The following is an 18,793-nucleotide window of genomic DNA, read 5'->3' on the forward strand; positions in this document are numbered from 1 at the left end:
TGCACCGCCCGTTTGGCTAGGCGCGATGGAGGAGGAGCGACATCACATCGACGAATGGAAGGGACACGGTTTGGCGGAGAGCGAGCAAAGGCGAAGCGCCTGATGCAGTGGGAGCGCGAGGAGGAGGCCAAGCGGCGCGAGCAGGAGAAGTCGGCGACGCAGTGTAGCAGGAGCAGGCGCCGAAGGCAGCGGCGCTAGCAGCCTACCAGCGGGCCTTCCCATGGGCGGCGCCGCCGACATTCGTCGACCTGTCCAAGGAGGGTGAGGAAACGTTTTAATATTTTATGTTTTAATTATTGTAAGCGGACTTTGACCAGCATTTTAATATGCATGTTTTTATTTTAAATGTTTTATGCCTATTTAGTTATTTTAACCTGCCGCACGGACCAAATGTGTCGGCTGCGTTGGACGCACCTACACCCCCTATCAAAACCGGACACACTCGTCCGTTAGGCGAATTCAAACGGACAAAAAGCGAACAAAAACCACGTCCGTTTACATCGGCCGGCTAGAGTTGGTCTAAAATATTGTCGTTGAGCGGCCGGATCCTCACCTCCTTGGCCAGATCCCATGCAACCCACATTGTTTTTATAGAATCAAGTACTGGCTATAAGATTTCTCCATGTACACTCGAGCTCGAGCTATAGCCATCCAGCAGATCGCTTCCTCTTCCTCCACAACCGCATCGTCTAGGTCCTCCGCGAGTCCCAACTTCTTCAGCATCTCCTCGACCTCGCTCGTGTTCATCCACGAGCTTGAATATCCTCTTTCCATTCCTTCGTCCCTTTCCGTATGAATCGTTGCGTAGCTGTAGCAAAGCTCGCACAGACTCCCATCAGCGAATGATGGGCAGGGGAGGGGATTTCTCTCCGACGATCCCCTCGGCGCTGCCAAGAGGACACGAAACCCTAACGAGAGGGGCCCTTTCTCCACTGATGTAGTATGATCTAAGAGTGCCTTCACTACATCGTGCCTTCACTGCTTAGTGCGCGCACGGCCCACACAGACAGATAGGCAAGGTGCTGTCCTATACAGGATTGGACGCTGAATCTGTAGAGTGCTTACAACAATTACTAAGGACAATAGCTTGGCGTGTTTGACAGATCATCAACAGCGCAAGTCAACATACCTCCATATAAAAAACAGCAACCACCTTTGATGCTGTACACCATAACCAGGCATATCATTGATAACATGACACCCAAAACATATATGGTGAGACGCAATAGAAAAACACACACCAGCAACATCAACAAGCTAAAATAGCCTCACATTCCATTCACCCTGGAGCATAAAACATGATAGTGCTATGTCACTTTGCACTCCACATTAACTTCGGTCATACTGACTGCAACTGCAGCCGCCGGGATACAGGGGTTCTCATAATCAACTAACTAAAAATTCGCCTTTATTTAGCAAACTGGGTAGTCTGATAACTCTTATCTCTTTGTAGATACATGGCACCTCTAACCTGTAAACAGCAATCAGAGCCAGACCTCTTCTTTCTCTAGAGATATGTACATCCATCACTGTGTATAGCCTCCAGGGGTCTTGGAAATATGTGACCACTGTCTCGAGGTATTGATGCCAGCCTAATTTCCATCCGTCGCTCCAGATATAGCACCCTTGGGTCCAAAATCAAGTCTCACCCAAAGTGATGGAGACCTACCTACTGGTGGGTTATGTTACTTCACTATTGCTGTGATTCTGTGAATCAAATCAAAGAGCTGCCTTTTCAGCTATAGCTGAGACTTTTGTTGACAAATCTGAGATTTCACTTCATAGAACCATCTCACCAACAGTCATTTCATTCACAAACTTCAGAATGAGCCGCAAAATCCAGAGAATTCTCCACAACTTGCAACATCTGTTTTGATGGAAGTATCTGCAAGACAAGTTGATAGATTAGTAAACATTTGATAGGCAAATGAAAAGGTGCGCGCAAGAGTGCTTCCTGGTAGAAAATAATATACTAGCAATATTTGTGCAAAAATATGTCCATTTGTTTTGTATAACAAAAATGTACGCATATACTCCCTCCGTTCCTAAGTATTTTTTTAGAGATTTCAACAAGTGACTACATACGGAGCAAAATGAGTGAATCTACACTCTAAAATATGTCTACATACGTATGTGGTAGTCCATTTAAAATCTCTAAAAGGACAAATATTTAGGAACGGAGGGAGTAGTTGCTAAGACATTCGTCCCTCAAAACCATCATAATTTTGCAAAAATGTTTGCTAATGCATAATGCACATCTATACAAAAATCGTATTGCTTTCAAAAGGAAGTGTTTGTCACTTCCCAATACCACATGCACCTAACAGCACAAAATACATTTTCCTATTTGGTGACAAGTTCCTTTTATTTTCCGAGACATTTTTTCTGTTAGATAACTCCGCCTATGTTGTCTCGACATAGCCGGTCCCAAGCCCGGGTAAAGGAGGAGGGTTGTGATAGGCTTGGCGAGCCAACGTAAAAACTCAGCCACTCTTATGGAGATGAAACCCAAAAGATTTTCGTTGGGGCGTAACCCTCTCAGCGACGCGCCACATCGGAACCCGGGTGTGGTGGAAAATGGGCAAGGGCCGGGCCGTCACCCCCCAAGTGGCGCGCCGTATCTTGATCCGGATATGGTGGCAAGTGAGCGAGGATCGGGTCGTCGCATCCTTAGTGGCGCGCTACATCGGCGCCCGGATGTAGTGGAAAATGAGCAAGGGTCTTCGCATTTGACTCGACGAGTGCGAAGGGTAAGGAAGCTAGCCGAGCCTAGGAGGATTCGCTTAGGTAGCTGGAACGTAGGGTCTCTGACAGGGAAGCTTCGGGAGCTAGTTGATGCAGCAGTGAGGAGAGGTGTTGATATCCTTTGCGTCCAAGAAACCAAATGGAGAGGACAAAAGGCGAAGGAGGTGGAGGATACCGGCTTCAAGCTGTGGTACACGGGGACGGCTGCAAACAGAAATGGCGTAGGCATCTTGATCAACAAGAGCCTCAAGTATGGAGTGGTAGACGTCAGGAGACGTGGGGACCGGATTATCCTGGTCAAGCTGGTAGCTGAGGACTTGGTTCTCAATGTTATCAGCGCATATGCCCCGCAAGTAGGCCACAATGAGAACACCAAGAGGGAGTTCTGGGAAGGCTTGGAAGACATGGTTGGGAGTGTACCGATTGGTGAGAAGCTCTTCATAGGAGGAGACCTCAATGGCCACGTGGGTACATCTAACACAGGTTTTGAAGGGGCGCATGGGGGCTTTGGCTATGGCATCAGGAATCAAGAAGGAGAAGATGTCTTAAGCTTTGCTCTAGCCTACAACATGATTGTAGCTAACACCCTCTTTAGAAAGAGAGAATCACATCTGGTGACTTTTAGTAGTGGCCAACACTCTAGCCAGATTGATTTCATCCTCTCGAGAAGAGAAGATAGGCGTGCGTGCCTAGACTGTAAGGTGATACCTGGGGAGAGTGTTGTACCCCAGCATAAGCTGGTGGTTGCTGACTTCCGCTTTCGGATTCGTGTCCAGCGGGATAAGCGTGCCAAGGTCGCTAGAACGAAGTGGTGGAAGCTCAAGGGGGAGGTAGCTCAGGTGTTCAAGGAGAGGGTATTTAAGGAGGGCCCTTGGGAGGAAGGAGGGGATGCGGACAATGTGTGGATGAAGATGGCGACTTGCATTCGTAAGGTGGCCTCGGAGGAGTTTGGAGTGTCCATGGGAAGGAGAAGCGAAGATAAGGATACCTAGTGGTGGAATGATGATGTCCAGAAGGCGCTTAAAGAGAAGAAAGATTGCTTCAGACGCCTATACCTGGATAGGAGTGCAGACAACATAGAGAAGTACAAGATGGCGAAGAAGGCCGCAAAGCGAGTTGTTGGTGAAGCAAGGGGTCGGGCATATGAGGACCTCTACCAACGGTTAGGCACGAAGGAAGGTGAAAGGGACATCTATAAGATGGCTAAGATCCGGGAGAGGAAGACGAGGGATATTGGCCAAGTCAAATGCATCAAGGACGGAGCAGGCCAACTCTTGGTGAAGGACGAAGAGATTAAGCATAGATGGCGGGAGTACTTCGACAAGCTGTTCAATGGGGAGAATGAGAGTTCTACCATTGAACTGAATGACTCCTTTGATGAGACCAGCATGCGTTTTGTGCGGCGCATCCAGGAGTCTGAGGTGAAGGAGGCTTTAAAAAGGATGAAAGGAGGCAAGGCGATGGGCCCTGATTGTATCCCCATTGAGGTGTGGAAAGGTCTCGGGGACATAGCGATAGTATGGCTAACCAAGCTTTTCAACCTCATTTTTCGGGCAAACAAGATGCCAAAAGAATGGAGACGGGGTATATTAGTACCAATCTTCAAGAACAAGGGGGATGTTCAGAGTTGTACTAATTATCGTGGAATTAAGCTGATGAGCCATACAATGAAGTATGGGAGAGAGTCATTGAGCACCGCTTAAGAAGAATGACAAGCGTGACCAAAAATCAGTTTGGTTTCATGCCTGGGAGGTCAACCATGGAAGCCATTTTCTTGGTACGACAACTTATGGAGAGATATAGGGAGCATAAGAAGGACTTGCATATGGTGTTCATTGACTTGGAGAAGGCCTATGATAAGATACCGCGGAATGTCATGTGGTGGGCCTTGGAGAAACACAAAGTCCCAGCAAAGTACATTACCCTCATCAAGGACATGTACAATAATGTTGTGACAAGTGTTCGAACAAGTGATGTCGACACCGATGACTTCCCGATTAAGATAGGACTGCATCAAGGGTCACCTTTGAGCCCTTATGTTTTTGCATTGGTGATGGATGAGGTCACAAGGGGTATACAAGGAGATATCCCATGGTGTATGCTCTTTGCGGATGATGTGGTGCTAGTTGACGATAGTCGGACGGGGGTAAATAGGAAGTTAGAGTTATGGAGACAAACCTTGGAATCGAAAGGGTTTAGGCTTAGTAGAACTAAAACCGAGTACATGATGTGCGGTTTCAGTACTACTAGCTGTGAGGAGGAGGAGGTTAGCCTTGATGGCCAGGTGGTACCTCGGAAGGACACCTTTCGGTATTTGGGGTCAATGTTGCAGGAGGATGGGGGTATTGATGAAGATGTGAACCATCGAATCAAAGCCGGATGGATGAAGTGGCGCCAAGCTTCTGGCATTCTCTGTGACAAGAGAGTGCCACAAAAGCTAAAAGGCAAGTTCTACAGGACGGCGGTTCGACCCGCAATGTTGTATGGCGCGGAGTGTTGGCCGACTAAAAGGCGACATGTTCAACAGTTAGGCGTGGCGGAGATGCGTATGTTGAGATGGATGTGTGGCCACACGAGGAAGGATCGAGTCCGAAATGATGATATACGAGATAGAGTTGGGGTAGCACCAATTGAGGAGAAGCTTGTCCAACATCGTTTGAGATGGTTTGGGCATATTCAGCACAGGCCTCCAGAAGCTCCAGTGCATAGCGGACGGCTAAAGCGTGCGGAGAATGTCAAGAGAGGGCGGGGTCGACCGATTTTGACATGGGAGGAGTCCGTTAAGAGAGACCTGAAGGATTGGAGTATCGACAAAGAGCTAGCTATGGACAGGGGTGCGTGGAAGCTTGCTATCCATGTGCCAGAGCCATGAGTTGGTTGCGAGATCTTATGGGTTTCACCTCTAGCCTACCCCAACTTGTTTGGGACTAAAGGCTTTGTTGTTGTTGTTGTTGTTGTTGTTGTTGTACATTTTTTCTGTTAGATGTGTCAGATAGAAATCAGAAAAGGCTGAAAACAAGACAAAAGACGCCCAATTGATGGTGCTGGAAACATGAGGACCGGTGTACACAATTAATTATAGAGGAAGAGTCTGAAAACAGGTTGAATAAATAAATAAAATATGGTAAAATAGCGTACCATTGGTGGACAAACTCACGATCCTGAACTTGACTTTTGAACCCATACTTGTCTCTGCACACATCATTTATGGTATTAGACTTTTAGAGTAATAATGCCTAACAAAAATCACCCCCATGCAGTCAGCCAAGGCAAGTAAAAAAGCTATAAACTAATCACACCTCATGAGCCACATAGCTAGCAGGGCCCCTCTTTGAAGGCTTTCCATCAGATGTAATAGGAGGGATTTCCATCTCCTTCGACCCACGTGGCGGACCACGGCGGTTGGCATGCCTGTTTCCTGAATAACATATTACACCATGAACCACAGTACAGAAACTGATATAGAAAAAACTTTGGATTGCTTGTCTGCTAATTGCTAACAATAATTATAGCCAGATAAAAACAAACCATTCTCCACAAGGCCACCACGGCCACCAGGACTCCTTGTGTCTATTTTTCTCTCTCCATGGCCTGCATCATCAAGTATGTTAATACAGTAATAACTCAAGCATCAGGAATAATTAACAATAAAAGTTGTTAAATGACTCGTACCATCTACTTGCTGAGAGAAATTGTCCATAGAGTGTGACTGCATTAGCGGGAACTCAGACGATGAGGCTTGCGTACCGCCTCCTGATGCAGACTTGTCATAGCGGCGAGGGGCCCAAACACCTCGGTCAGGCCTATCTCTATTTCTGGCATGTCTTTCAATCTTCTCACCAATGGGTCCAGAACCATGCAGATGATTATGCTTGTCATCATAGTGGTTTTTCTCAGCATTTTCAACAGTCTGATCTTTTACAGTGGAACGCGAGTTCGGAGCCCGTGGTGGCCTCTTATCCTTCTCGGCACTAATTATGTGACCTTCTTGCTCATGTTGAGATGATGCTATTGCATGGCGTCCTTCCTTGTTTGAAAGTATAGTCTTGATAATTCTGCCACTGGCCTCATTTCGCTGGTCTTGTCTAGAAGTTGATGGGGGTGTATTTCTCGAAGGCGGCACAGACTGCTGCGGGGTTGAGCTATCAGATATCTGTGGCAAAGCAGATAATATGACAGTCCATACCAATTAAATGATATAAAAAAAACCTCGGGGAATGTGTCTGCTTACATTGGAATCAACCCTCGCTCTTCCTTTCAGAAGGACAATTTTGTCCTTTTTACCGTCGATGACCTGAGCAGATCCAGATGGCCCACCGCTTGTAGCATCTACAAGACGGGACAAAACAAAACAACAGTATTAAAATCATAGAGGAAATAGGCATTTGTATTCCACTATATGGAAAGTAGTGGATCACATAGGGTCAAGAAAGAACTAAAGTTTAAGTGGTACAAAACAATAATTCAACAGTTACCCTTGTAAAGGGAATACAGCTCCATGATTAAAAATAAATAAATGAAAAAACAACACACAATTCTCGAATACGACAAATAACGTAAATGTGGTAAGTGGGTGACATCATGCAAGGAGGACTGGCATCGTTCCCATGAACGGATTGCGTGTCGGAATTGAAAACATCCACTTGGGCTACTGCCACATGTCAGTTTTTGAACCAAACAAGTGAGGAACACAATCTATGTTTCTTTGCACTGACGGTGCTTCGGATTGGCTTTTCAAAAACACACTTATTTTTGCCATTGCAGAAAACATTAGCTAGCAAGCTAACACATTGAAGTCAAAATAGTAAAGGTTCCAATATTAGCTAGATTCCGTGCCACGCAGTACACGCAAACCAACTTATTTTTGCCATTGCGGAAAACATTAGCTAGCAAATTAACACATTGAAGTTAAAATAGTAAAGGTTCCAATATTAGCTAGATTCCGCGCCACGCAGTACACGCAAAACAACTCAGCCATGAGTCTGTTCTTACAAACATGAACTATGTCCCATTCCCATGTAACGGATTAAGCTCAAGTTGACAATGGGGCTCAAAGACCCTAGTCTGTCTATTAGTTGATACAACATTCCAACAACACATAGTCAAGGGTCATACCAGAAAGACCACACTTAGTAATAATCTATGACACCCAAAGTACTGTTGAGTATTGACAACAGTTATAACAACAAGCTAATAACAATAAACAATTTCTTCAATGTAGTACCACCTGAAGTTCCAGCAATGATTTTCTCTCTGTGTGTATGATCATCTCTCTTTGGCGCTAAGATGTAAGTCGGCTTCTCCTTAGCATTGTCTCGCACAACATACTGCTGGATATCACAGAACAGAGCATATTAGTAACTTCAGTTCATAATTCATTGCGAATAATAAACAGAAAGTACCAATTGTTGTTTACTTAGTTTTGACAGGTAACCATTCTCAGAGAGAAAAGACATGGAACACCATGAAAAAGCCTCAAGGAAAGAAGTACTCCCCCCATCCTGAATTACGTGTCCTAGATTTATCTAGTTACGGATCTATCTAGACACGTTTTAGTGTTCGATACATCCGTATCTAGAAAAATCTAAGACAAGCTTTTTGGGACGGAGGTAATACTACTTTTTATAGAACACCACAAAATAAATAGTGCAACACTCAAGATAACCAATATGAAGCGCCGAGCATTACAGTGTCTATATGCTTCAACCAAATACAACTGAATACACACTTGCATATGTTCAAAAGAAATTATGAGAACTCCACAACCATAACCCAAAAAAGAACAATTCTGAAGTGGTTGGAATGTATAAAACATATATGAGCATATGATCCATAGATACTGGGGCAAAACATGCATAGAGGAAACGACAGGCTGACAGTAATCATGAGGATTAACATGCTAACATAAAAAAAACATAGGAAATATACAGAGCATCTGATCCATAGTGATAAGTTTATGATACAAACATAAAAGGAAACAAAAGAAACATCTTATTTCACTATTTCAGATCAAAATACAAATAGAACAGCAGAACCGTTGAGAATATTTTGTAGGGATATAAAATGAAAACATATAGTAAAGAACTAATCTATACCTACTCACTCCGGTCCTTTTTACTCCGCGTATTAGATTTGTGTCAAGTCAAACATTGCAAAGTTTGAACAAATTTATATTAAAAAATATCAACATCTACAATACCAAATATATATATACTATGAAACTACATTTCATAACGACTCTAACAATATTGATTTGGCATTGTGAATGTTGATACTTTTTCCTATAAGTTTGGTCAAAGTAGAGATACTTTGACTCCGGACAAAGTTATATGCAGACTAAAAAGGACCGAAGGAGTACTTGTCTAGGCATAGAGGTACACTACTCAACACCTAAAGGACAGACCCAGTGCATAGAAGCTCCCACACAAGGTGGGGTCTGGGGAGGGATTATAGGAACCTAGTCTTACCCCTGCAAAGTGCAATGCAGAGAGGCTGGTTCGAACCCAGGACCTCTTGGCACAAGTGGGGAGGACTTCACCACTGCGCCAGGCCTGCCCTCGTACACTACTCAACACCTACTTCTGTAAAAACATGACATGGTAATGTGCTGGCATTTGAGCCCCACCTGCTACCACATGTTATAATCCAAAAATGGCCAATAAAAAAAGGTTCGTGTCACCATATACATGCTTGGAACAGACTTGTTATTACATGTTACTATTTCAAGTACAAAATTAATGAGTAGGCCTACTCAAAACATATGTATGGAAGGATAAGATCCATTTCATGTGACAATTCTCGACCAAGCATATTACCGTTGAAGTGGAGGCCCTGCGCCTTTCAGAAGACCTTTTAGATGGACTAGAACTACTAGTTACCACACCTGCAACTTTTCTGCTTAGTCTACTACTTACAGACCTCTGCAGCGTGTGAAATGCTAGTTAGTACACACCTGACAGTTGATAAACGATAATAAAACTTGAGAGTATAATCAATTCAACCAATATACCTGAGCCATACTCTTAGCCGCCCTTTGCTGACGAACATAAACCATAAGAGGTGTCACAACAGGGGGCTCCTTTCCAGCAGCTGCAATAGTAACCAAGTAAAGATATGACCTTCTTTTATGCTTAGCATCTTTGAATACATAAATTAATTACGAAATAATGCTTTACTACCAATAGAAAGTTACGAGATGTTTTACCTGCTCTTTCAGCTTCTTTCCTTTCAAGCTGAATTTCAGCACTTGGCAAATGCTCAGTAGGCTTTGATATAAGCTCAAGAAACTCCAAGTATTCTGGATCTGAATATTCGACAACAGAAATAACTAAGTTTGAAAAAACGAGAAATATGGAAGTACGGTACATATTGGACAACAAAAATGCTTGTTTAAGACCTTTTGTTATAGTTCCTTGACGAGCATCTTTCTTGATATTTGACTTCGGAACCTGTTGTGATGGTGCATATTCCACAAGAGCTTTAAATTGAGCACCTGGCAGGGAACCATGGACAACATGCATGACATACAAATTAAAACATGCATAGATGCATAACCAAACATATACTCGAGTTTTAGGAAAAAAAGAACTTCGCAAATTGATTAAAGAATTACGACAAGCTAACAATTTCAGTTCCTAACAGGATATATTGATTAACTAACCCCACAAGTCAACAATACAACATAGGTGGTGATTGTGTTCATTCATTATGTCTGACACCTGACCAAACTATTGGGCAGGCTATAAAAGAGGAAACTGATGGCTAGTTTAATTTTCTGGATAACCTCAGGCATTGATCATCTAAGAAGGATGAACGCAAATATGGCAGTATTTATTTGCTAGCCAGCCCTAATCAAGATGACCCATCTTCCGTTCAATGGCTATGTGACTGCTAAGCATTAACATTTTATGTCAATTTGAAATCTTGTAGAAAATAATATGGCTATTGCAAAAATCACATCATGTACAGTGCTATACTGATGCAACAAATAATAGAAACTGAAGAATGCAAAGAGTGCCTCACTAATGAACTTATATCTCTAGCGTGGACAGCGATAAGTGGACGTAATCTGAATATGAGTTCCGCATACTGTTGATTGCACATGAGAAAAGAAACAAAAAGAGCATATTGGTTAAGAAATGAAGGACTTACCCTTTTCATTCACAAATACATGCCCATTGAAGAACTCAGCAAACTCAACAACATCTTCTGGGCTCTTGAAGTTAAGGTAGAGACGAGAATATCTATGATTCTTTTGGCTGGAAACAAAAATTCAGTTAACCAACTGGAAAAGATATGGTGGCAAATAATTAAGTCGCTATTGTATCAACAACTTCTGGGCTCTTGAAGTTAAGGTAAAATCGGCTGGATAGATAAACTTTGTTACAATTGGACAAAAGAGGGTGGGAAACAAGGAACATACTATTGTTTACTTCCCACTGCTAGGTTCCAATAAGGAAGCCTTATACTTTGAGTAAAAGCAACTCAAAGACATCAAAAATTAAGGAAGAAACTACTCCCTCCGTTCCCAAATACTTGTCTTTCTAGACATTTCAAATGGACTCAACATACGGATGAATGTAGACATATTTTAAAGTGTAGATTCACTCATTTTGCGTCGTATGTAGTCACTTGTTGAAATCTCTAGAAAGACAAGTATTTAGGAATGGAGGGAGTACTACGCAAATCACCATACACAGGACTGGTAAATAAAAAGGCTGAATGCTACAAGGTAGTTTCGACTTCAAGTGTTTCTGTTTCTTTTAAGAAATTGCTCTATAACAAGCACACTATAAGTGAATTCTGGCTCTTGTATCCAAAATAAGAGAAAGCAAAAAATGAACATTTTACATTTTCAGTTGCCATAAAAAACCAGTGAGGCCAGCGACAAACTAAAGAAATGGAATTAGCAGGTAGAAAGCATAGATAGTTGCATAACAAATAAGGCAACCTCTATTCTTCACTAATACTTAAGGTACAATCACTGACAAATTTGTAGTCGAAAACAAAATTACAAGCACAGATCATAACTACGATTTAACACCCAACAGTTCATTCTGGTTGAACGTAAGATGGCTATAACTGGAAACAGCAAGTGGCACCGCATTGTAAACTACAAGTCCACAGCTAGGGATAATGTGCTGCACTAGATAGCAGCAACAATTTTAAGCTTAACGTCTCAATTACGCAAATGAACATGCTGATTGCTAATAACAAAACAAACTACATCACTTATAAAAGCACACGAAATCTATGGGGAAAAACCAGAAACTGCTGGTCGCATAATTCCTAGACAAGGCCCCGATCCAGAACTAAAGAGCACTGAACCTCGCAGATACGCCAACTACAAGTCTACAACTAGGAATAACATGATGCACTAGATTGCCCAACAGTTCTATTTAAGCTAAGCATATCAATTACACAGATGGAACATGCATGCTAATAACAAAAAAAACACTAAATCACTTAAACAGCACACTAAATCTAAACGGAAACTGCCAGTCGCCTAGCACATGATTACTAGGTTAAACAGCCACGACCCCAATCCAGACCTAAAGAGGACCGAACAACGCAGGAAGGCCAACGCACGCCCAGGGGACTCGGGGAGCGAGGGAGAGAAAACGCTGACCTGGCATTACCGGGGCGGAAGCAGGTCCAGTCATACCGCCCAGCGAAGCGGGCGTCAACCTGGTCCACGACGGCCTGCTGCGCAATCGCCGGCGGCAGCCGCCTGAGCACCACCTTCGTGCGGTGCGCCGGGTCCTTCATGTGCGCGCGCGCCGCCAGCTCCAACTCCTCGGGTTCGAAATCCGCCCAGAAACCGGGACCCACCACCACACCGCACCGGCACAAACCCTAGGGGCCGGGTCACATCGAGGCGGGGCGGGGCGGCAGACGGGCGCGAGATCTGAGGAAGGGTTAGGGTTTGGAGCGGGGCTGGGGCTGGGGAAGGAGGAGGTCTCTCGCTTTCGTCTGCTGCTTCTCCCCCCTCTCCCGAAGTCGCGTGCGACTCTTTTCGGTCTCTGGTTGGGGTTGGGGTTTGGGGTTGGGAGATGAGAAATTGGAAACTGTCGGAGATTAGGGGAAGTGGAAGAGGAGGACGACGACGAGGACGAAGCGAAAAGAAAAGGCTGACACGGGAGAAGAAGAAAAAAAGAGGAAAGGCGCAAGAAAAGATACGAGAAAAATATCAATCCTCAGTCCTTTTATTTTATCTGAATCCTCAGTCCTGATAATGTAGAATAGGTTGATGCATCAATCAAAAGAGAAAAACTGGCTATAGCATTTTACGACAAGCCCCCCCTATAGCTACATAGTGATGTGAATATGTGATGCAATTTTTGTTGGCAGTTTAGTTACATTCGAGAACGCTACCCTCCGCTATGCCAAAATTGCATAGCAGTCGGAGAAGGTTAACGACAATATTAGAAAGAACGAGTTAGAAAGTAAGCTTGCACTAGTTTCCATCACATAACAAACTCAATCTATAAATCAGTATCGAATAATGTACAATTTAGATGTGGTGCCTCCCTCTCAATACAGACAAGCACCATGAAAGCCAGGTAATTAAGGACGAGATACGCAGGGTACGGTGTCGGTCCAACCAACCAATCCGAGCATGTTGGAGGGAATCCGAAGAACGCATGAGCTCGAACTTTGCTCGAACGACATGTGACGGTGACCGGCTGATACATCTTCATCGTATATATAATTTTTTATTGTTCCATGTCAATATTATACAACTTTCATATACTTTTGGCAACTTTTTATACTATTTTTGGGACTAACATATTGATCCAGTGCCCAGTGCCAGTTCCTGTTTGTTGCATGTTTTTTGTTTCGCAGAAAACCCATATCAAACGGAGTACAAACGGGATAAAAACTTATGGGGATTTTTTTGGAATATTTATGATTTGGGGGAGGAAGAATCAACGCGAGACGATGCCCGAGGGGGCCACGAGGCAGGGGGCGTGCCCTAGGGGGTCAGGCGCGCCCTGGGCCCTCGTGGCCACCCCGTAAGGCGGTTGGAGCCCTTCTTTTGCCGCAAAAAAGCTAATATCCGGATAGAAATCATATTAAAATTTCAGCCCAATCGAAATTACGGATCTCCGGGAATATAAGAAACGGTGAAAGGCCAGAATCTGGATCGCAGAAGCAGAGAGAGACAGAGAGACGGATCCAATCTCGGAGGGGCTCTCGCCCCTCCCACGCCATGGAGACCATGGACCAGAGGAGAAACCCTTCTCCCATCTAGGGAGAAGGTCAAGGACGAAGAAGAAGAAGGGGGGCTCTCTCTCTCCCCCTCTCTCCCGGTGGTGCCAGAACACCGTCGGGGCCATCATCATTACCGCGATCTACACCAACACCTACGTCATCTTCCCCAACATCGTCATCACCTTCCCCCATCTATATTCAGCGGTCCACTCTCCCGCAACCCGTTGTACCCTCTACTTGAACATGGTGCTTTATGCTTCATATCATTATCCAATGATGTGTTGCCATCCTATGATGTCTGAGTAGATTTTTGTTGTCCTATCAGTAATTGGTGAATTGCTATGATTGGTTTAATTTGCTTGTGGTTATGTTGCTGTCCTTTGGTGCCCATCATATGAGCGCGCGAGTGGATCACACCATAGGGTTGGTTGTATGTTAATAGGATTATGTACTAGAGGGCAAGAGTGGCAGAAACTTCAACCTAGCATAGAAATTGATGCATACAGGATTGAAGGGGGACCAATATATCTTAATGCTATGGTTGGATTTTACCTTAATGAACATTAGTAGTTGCGGATGCTCGCTAATAGTCCCAATCATAAGTGCATAGAATTCCAGGTCATGGATGACATGCTAGCAGTGGCCTCTCCCACATAAAACTTGCTATCAGTTTAGTAAAGTAGTCAATTGCTTAGAGACAATTCCGCAACTCTTACCACCACTTTTCCACACTCGCTATATTAATTTTATTGCTTCTTTATCTAAACAACCCCTAGTTTATATTTACGTGCTCTTTATATTCTTGCAAACCTATCCCGTTACAACTACAAAGTACTTCTAGTTTCATACTTGTTCTAGGTAAAGCGAATTTTAAGCGTGCGTAGAGTTGTATCGACGGTCGATAGAACTTAAGGGAATATTTGTTCTACCTTTAGGTCCTCATTGGGTTTGACACTCTTACTTACTGAAAGAGGCTACAATTGATCCCCTATACTTGTGGGTTATCAAGACCTTTTTCTGGTGCCGTTGCCGGGGAGTTATAGCGTGGGGTGAATATTCTCGTGTGTGCTTGTTTGCTTTATCACTAAGTAGATTTTATTTGTTGTTCTAAGTTGTTCTCTATCTTTAGTTATGGATATGGAACACGAAATACCACAAAAATTAGGTGTACTTGCTACTCATAGAGATGAGGAACCTCCTAAAACCCTCGGTGCTGGTTATGTGAAAAATATTATGTACTACTTTAATAATCCTGAGAAAACCCCATTCAATTATGTAATGGGAGACACGTTGGATCAACGTGAATACTTTAGGGATTATTGCTTGACTCAAAAAGGGAAACTATTATGGGATCAAATTCATATGTTGCATTGGTATGCTCGGAAACTATGCTTGAGATATGATTATACTTGTTGCTCTAGGATGAAGGCTCCACACCTTTCCTTTTCATGCAAATTTAATGATAATGAAACCTTAGCTTCTTATGATAATGTTATATATGATTACTATGTTGTGGAACAAATAAAAGAATTTGTCGGTGTTCCGGGAACGGGGGTCCCCAGACTTGCTTGCCTGCGGCCCATGGCGTGGCTGCACCAGTGGCCCAGTATGACCCGTCTTCGTCAACCAACACTCAAGACCCTCACGAGGGTCCAAGCCTCGCGGGGCGGACGACACAAGGCCTCCTCAAAAGCGGCCTCACTAGGCAGGCTCGCGAGGGAGGCGGAGAGATCAAGGCAAGGGGTACCTCGTGAGGTTCCCGTGATGCAAGCCATGACGACCAAGGCTAGGCGGGTGCCATCGCGTGCAGTGTCCTCGTTTCCTCTTTGGTGCTAAGGGGGCAAGCGCAGGCGCGGAGTACCGAGGCATCAGGCAAAGGTTTTCATGTCGATGCAACAAGACCAAGACCAGCGGGACGGCAGGACGGAGGTCATCATGGAGCACAAGACGGCGTCACCACCAGCGCCTTTGACAGGCGAAGACCACCTTTAGTCAAGATAGCTTGTACTAGTTGCACCTCTTCAAATTGGCCGTTGTTGGATCCCTTCCCGCTCAATATTTGGGGAGAGGACCAGGGCTATAAATAGGACTAGCCACCACAGTAGGAAGAGACGAAGAAACCAGAACAAGTAGAGCAACCCACCAAGCACAAGAACACCTCTCCTAAGGAGGATGTTCTTCCCTTGTACTCTTCATCATCAGCCCACGATGCAATCCACCACCACCACACAGGAGTAGGGTATTACACCACAACGGTGGCCCGAACCGGTATAAACCTTGTGTCTCTTGTGTTGTGAGTTCATCGAGCTAAGTTTAGGGATCGCGGTGAGGCTGAGAGCAAGATTCGGTAGGGGAAATCTTCGTGCGCACCCCAGTGTTCGAACCTCAAGGGTTTTGCCAGAACCCGAAATCCGACAGAATTCGTTGCTTTTATGGGTGCTTATGAAATTGAAATATTTGTTTAAAGAGTGTGAAAATCTTGATGTTGCTGTTTATAGACCTGATTTTTTTTGCTATACTTAAATATTGCTATGAGAATTATGAATTCAATTCCGATATTGATGCTTTTATTGAGAGAGTCTCCGCTGTCCAATAAGAGACTAATATTTTACAGGAGTCTATGGAAGAAGGAATTGATGAAACTGTGGGCTCATTGGATGAAAAAGATGATGAGGAGAGAGAAGAACAAAAGGAGGAAGGGCGGATTAGCTACCCGTGCCCACCTTCTAATGAGAGTAACTCTTCAACTCATACATTGTTTAATTCCCCTTCGTGCTTACTGAAGGATGATTGCTATGATGATTGTGATGATCCCGTTGATTCTTTTGAAATGTCCATTTTTGATGAACTTGATGCTTGCTATGCTCATGGCCAAGATGCCAATATGAATTATGCTTTTGGAGATGAATTTGCTATGGTTTCTTATGTTAAACATGAAATCTATAATACTTAAATAGTTCATCCCCACTAACCTATTTCTCTTGACATGCAGGCCATCCACATCAGCAGCACTGCCCCGTCAGCGTTTAATTAGAGGCTTACAAGCGGGACCCATCGTACCAAAGAACAAACATGTTGGCTTCAGTTACTGCACACGCCGACTTCAGTTACTCTTGGTAGGACCAGCCAGTCAAGCGCATGACACGTTGGCTCCAGCCCGGCCCATCGGCCTCTTTTTCTTTTTTCCCTGCGAGAACGCCCCTGCCTAGCTTTCCTCCCCCTTCCCCTGGCCACTCCCTCCTCTCCGCCACGCCTCACTCCCAAGCCGGCACCCACCCTTCCTGCTGCCGCACACCACTCCTTCCGTGGGGGCCGCGTCAGCAAAGGGCCCCGGTGATCACTGCAAGTTGCTGCGCCTTCACCCCCGAGCTTTGTAGCGTTGTCTGGCCCGACAAGTTCAAGCCGGACTTGCCTCCTCGCTACGATGGCACCCCCGGCCCCGCGGAGTTCTTGCAGCTCTATGAGCTGAGCATCGAGGCGGCCAACGGCGATGAGAAAGTCATGGCGAATTGGTTTCCCATGGCGCTCAAGGACGGCGCCCGCTCATGGCTCTTGAACCTGCCTCCCACCTCGATCTCCTCCTGGGACGAAATGCGCAGCCGCTTCATCGCCAACTTCTAGGGCACTCGCGGTGCATCAAGCAACAGCCTGGGGAGATCCTGCAGAAATACATCCAATGCTTCAACAGCATCCGCCTCAAGATCCCCAAGGTGACGGACGAGGCCATCATCACAACGTTCTCTGATGGCGTCTGTGACATCAAAATGAAGGAGGAGCTTGCCATCCACGAGGAGTTGTGCACATCCCTGGAGCTGTTCAACCTGGCGACCAAGTGTGCAAGAGCTGAGGAGGGACGCCTCTCCCTCCTCGAGCTCCCAACTACCGACCCGGAAGAAAAGAAGACCAAGGCCAAGGACGTGAAGCGCAAGGGAGTATCCGTACTCGCGACGAAACCAGACACGAAGCACGGCAGGGACCAGCCGGAGTCGTCCAAGGGCAGCCGACCATTCTGCGCCTACCACAACCTTCACACCCACAACACCAACGATTGCCAGGAGCTCAGGGCCGTTCAAGAAGGACGCTTTGGTCGACGCCCTGAGCATAACGATCGGGGCTACGGCTGAGGAGGAGGACATGGCGGAGGATGATGGGACGACTGTGGCCCTCGCCAAGAGTGGCGTGACCGACCTCGTGAGGATCGCTGGCAGTATCAGCCTCGCGAGGGCGCCTAGAGGGACCAGCCTCGCGAGGGCGCCTGGAGGGATCAGCCTCGCAAGGACTGCCCCCAGGGGAACGCAGGCCTTCCTCCTCTGCCGCCATCGCCAAGAAGGAATGACGACCATCATCAGGACGAGGGGGCTAGGGGCTTCCAGGAGCCACATGCTATCGCTTGCATCTTGGGCGGAGCTCAGGCTCCAGCCTCCCAGCGCATCTTCAAGCAGTTTGCTCGCGAGGTGAACATAGTCCTCCCCAGGCTCGAGGCCACGCGCCTGCTCAGGTGGTCCAAGTGCGCCATCACCTTCAGCTCGGCAGATCAACTCAAGTGCGCGGCTACTGCTGGCGTTCTCCCGATGCTCTGCTCACCCGTCATCAGCAATGTGCTAGTCACCAAGACCCTCGTCGATGGCGGCGCATGGCTTAACGTCCTGTCTGTTGAGATGTTCGACAACCTTCAAGTGCCATACGATCAGCTTCAGCCTACCAAGCCTTTCTCAGGAGTTACCGACGGTTCCACCACCCCGATAGGGCAGGCCCGCCTCCCTGTCACCTTCGGACAGTGCGACAACTACCGCACCGAGCTCATCGACTTCAATGTCGCCCACATCCACCTACC

At 45.6% G+C, this 18,793-nt stretch overlaps 1 protein-coding gene across 4 annotated transcripts; it reads right to left on the reverse strand.

Annotated features, from left to right (window-relative positions):
* Nucleotides 1-1,228: 1,228 nt before the first annotated feature.
* Nucleotides 1,229-12,856, reverse strand: LOC119364354 (regulator of nonsense transcripts UPF3-like). 4 transcript variants are annotated; one of them, XM_037629819.1, is made up of 13 exons: nt 12,374-12,856; nt 10,897-11,003; nt 10,142-10,237; nt 9,950-10,048; nt 9,755-9,834; nt 9,561-9,665; nt 7,973-8,075; nt 6,977-7,074; nt 6,418-6,871; nt 6,274-6,336; nt 6,045-6,163; nt 5,884-5,937; nt 1,229-1,885 (listed from the first exon to the last, which is right to left on the reverse strand). In XM_037629819.1, exons 1-12 carry the CDS (start codon nt 12,511-12,513, stop codon nt 5,899-5,901), a joined length of 1,503 nt encoding a protein of 500 aa, XP_037485716.1. In that variant the 5' UTR covers nt 12,514-12,856; the 3' UTR covers nt 1,229-1,885; nt 5,884-5,898. The 4 variants fall into 4 exon arrangements, with proteins under 4 accessions (XP_037485716.1, XP_037485715.1, XP_037485714.1 ...); XM_037629818.1 differs by having other exon boundaries at nt 6,418-6,874; XM_037629817.1 differs by having other exon boundaries at nt 6,418-6,898; nt 7,973-8,072; nt 12,374-12,854.
* Nucleotides 12,857-18,793: the final 5,937 nt, after the last annotated feature.

This window comes from Triticum dicoccoides, chromosome 2B (assembly GCF_002162155.2).
Source record: "Triticum dicoccoides isolate Atlit2015 ecotype Zavitan chromosome 2B, WEW_v2.0, whole genome shotgun sequence".
Classification (NCBI taxonomy): domain Eukaryota; kingdom Viridiplantae; phylum Streptophyta; class Magnoliopsida; order Poales; family Poaceae; genus Triticum; species Triticum dicoccoides.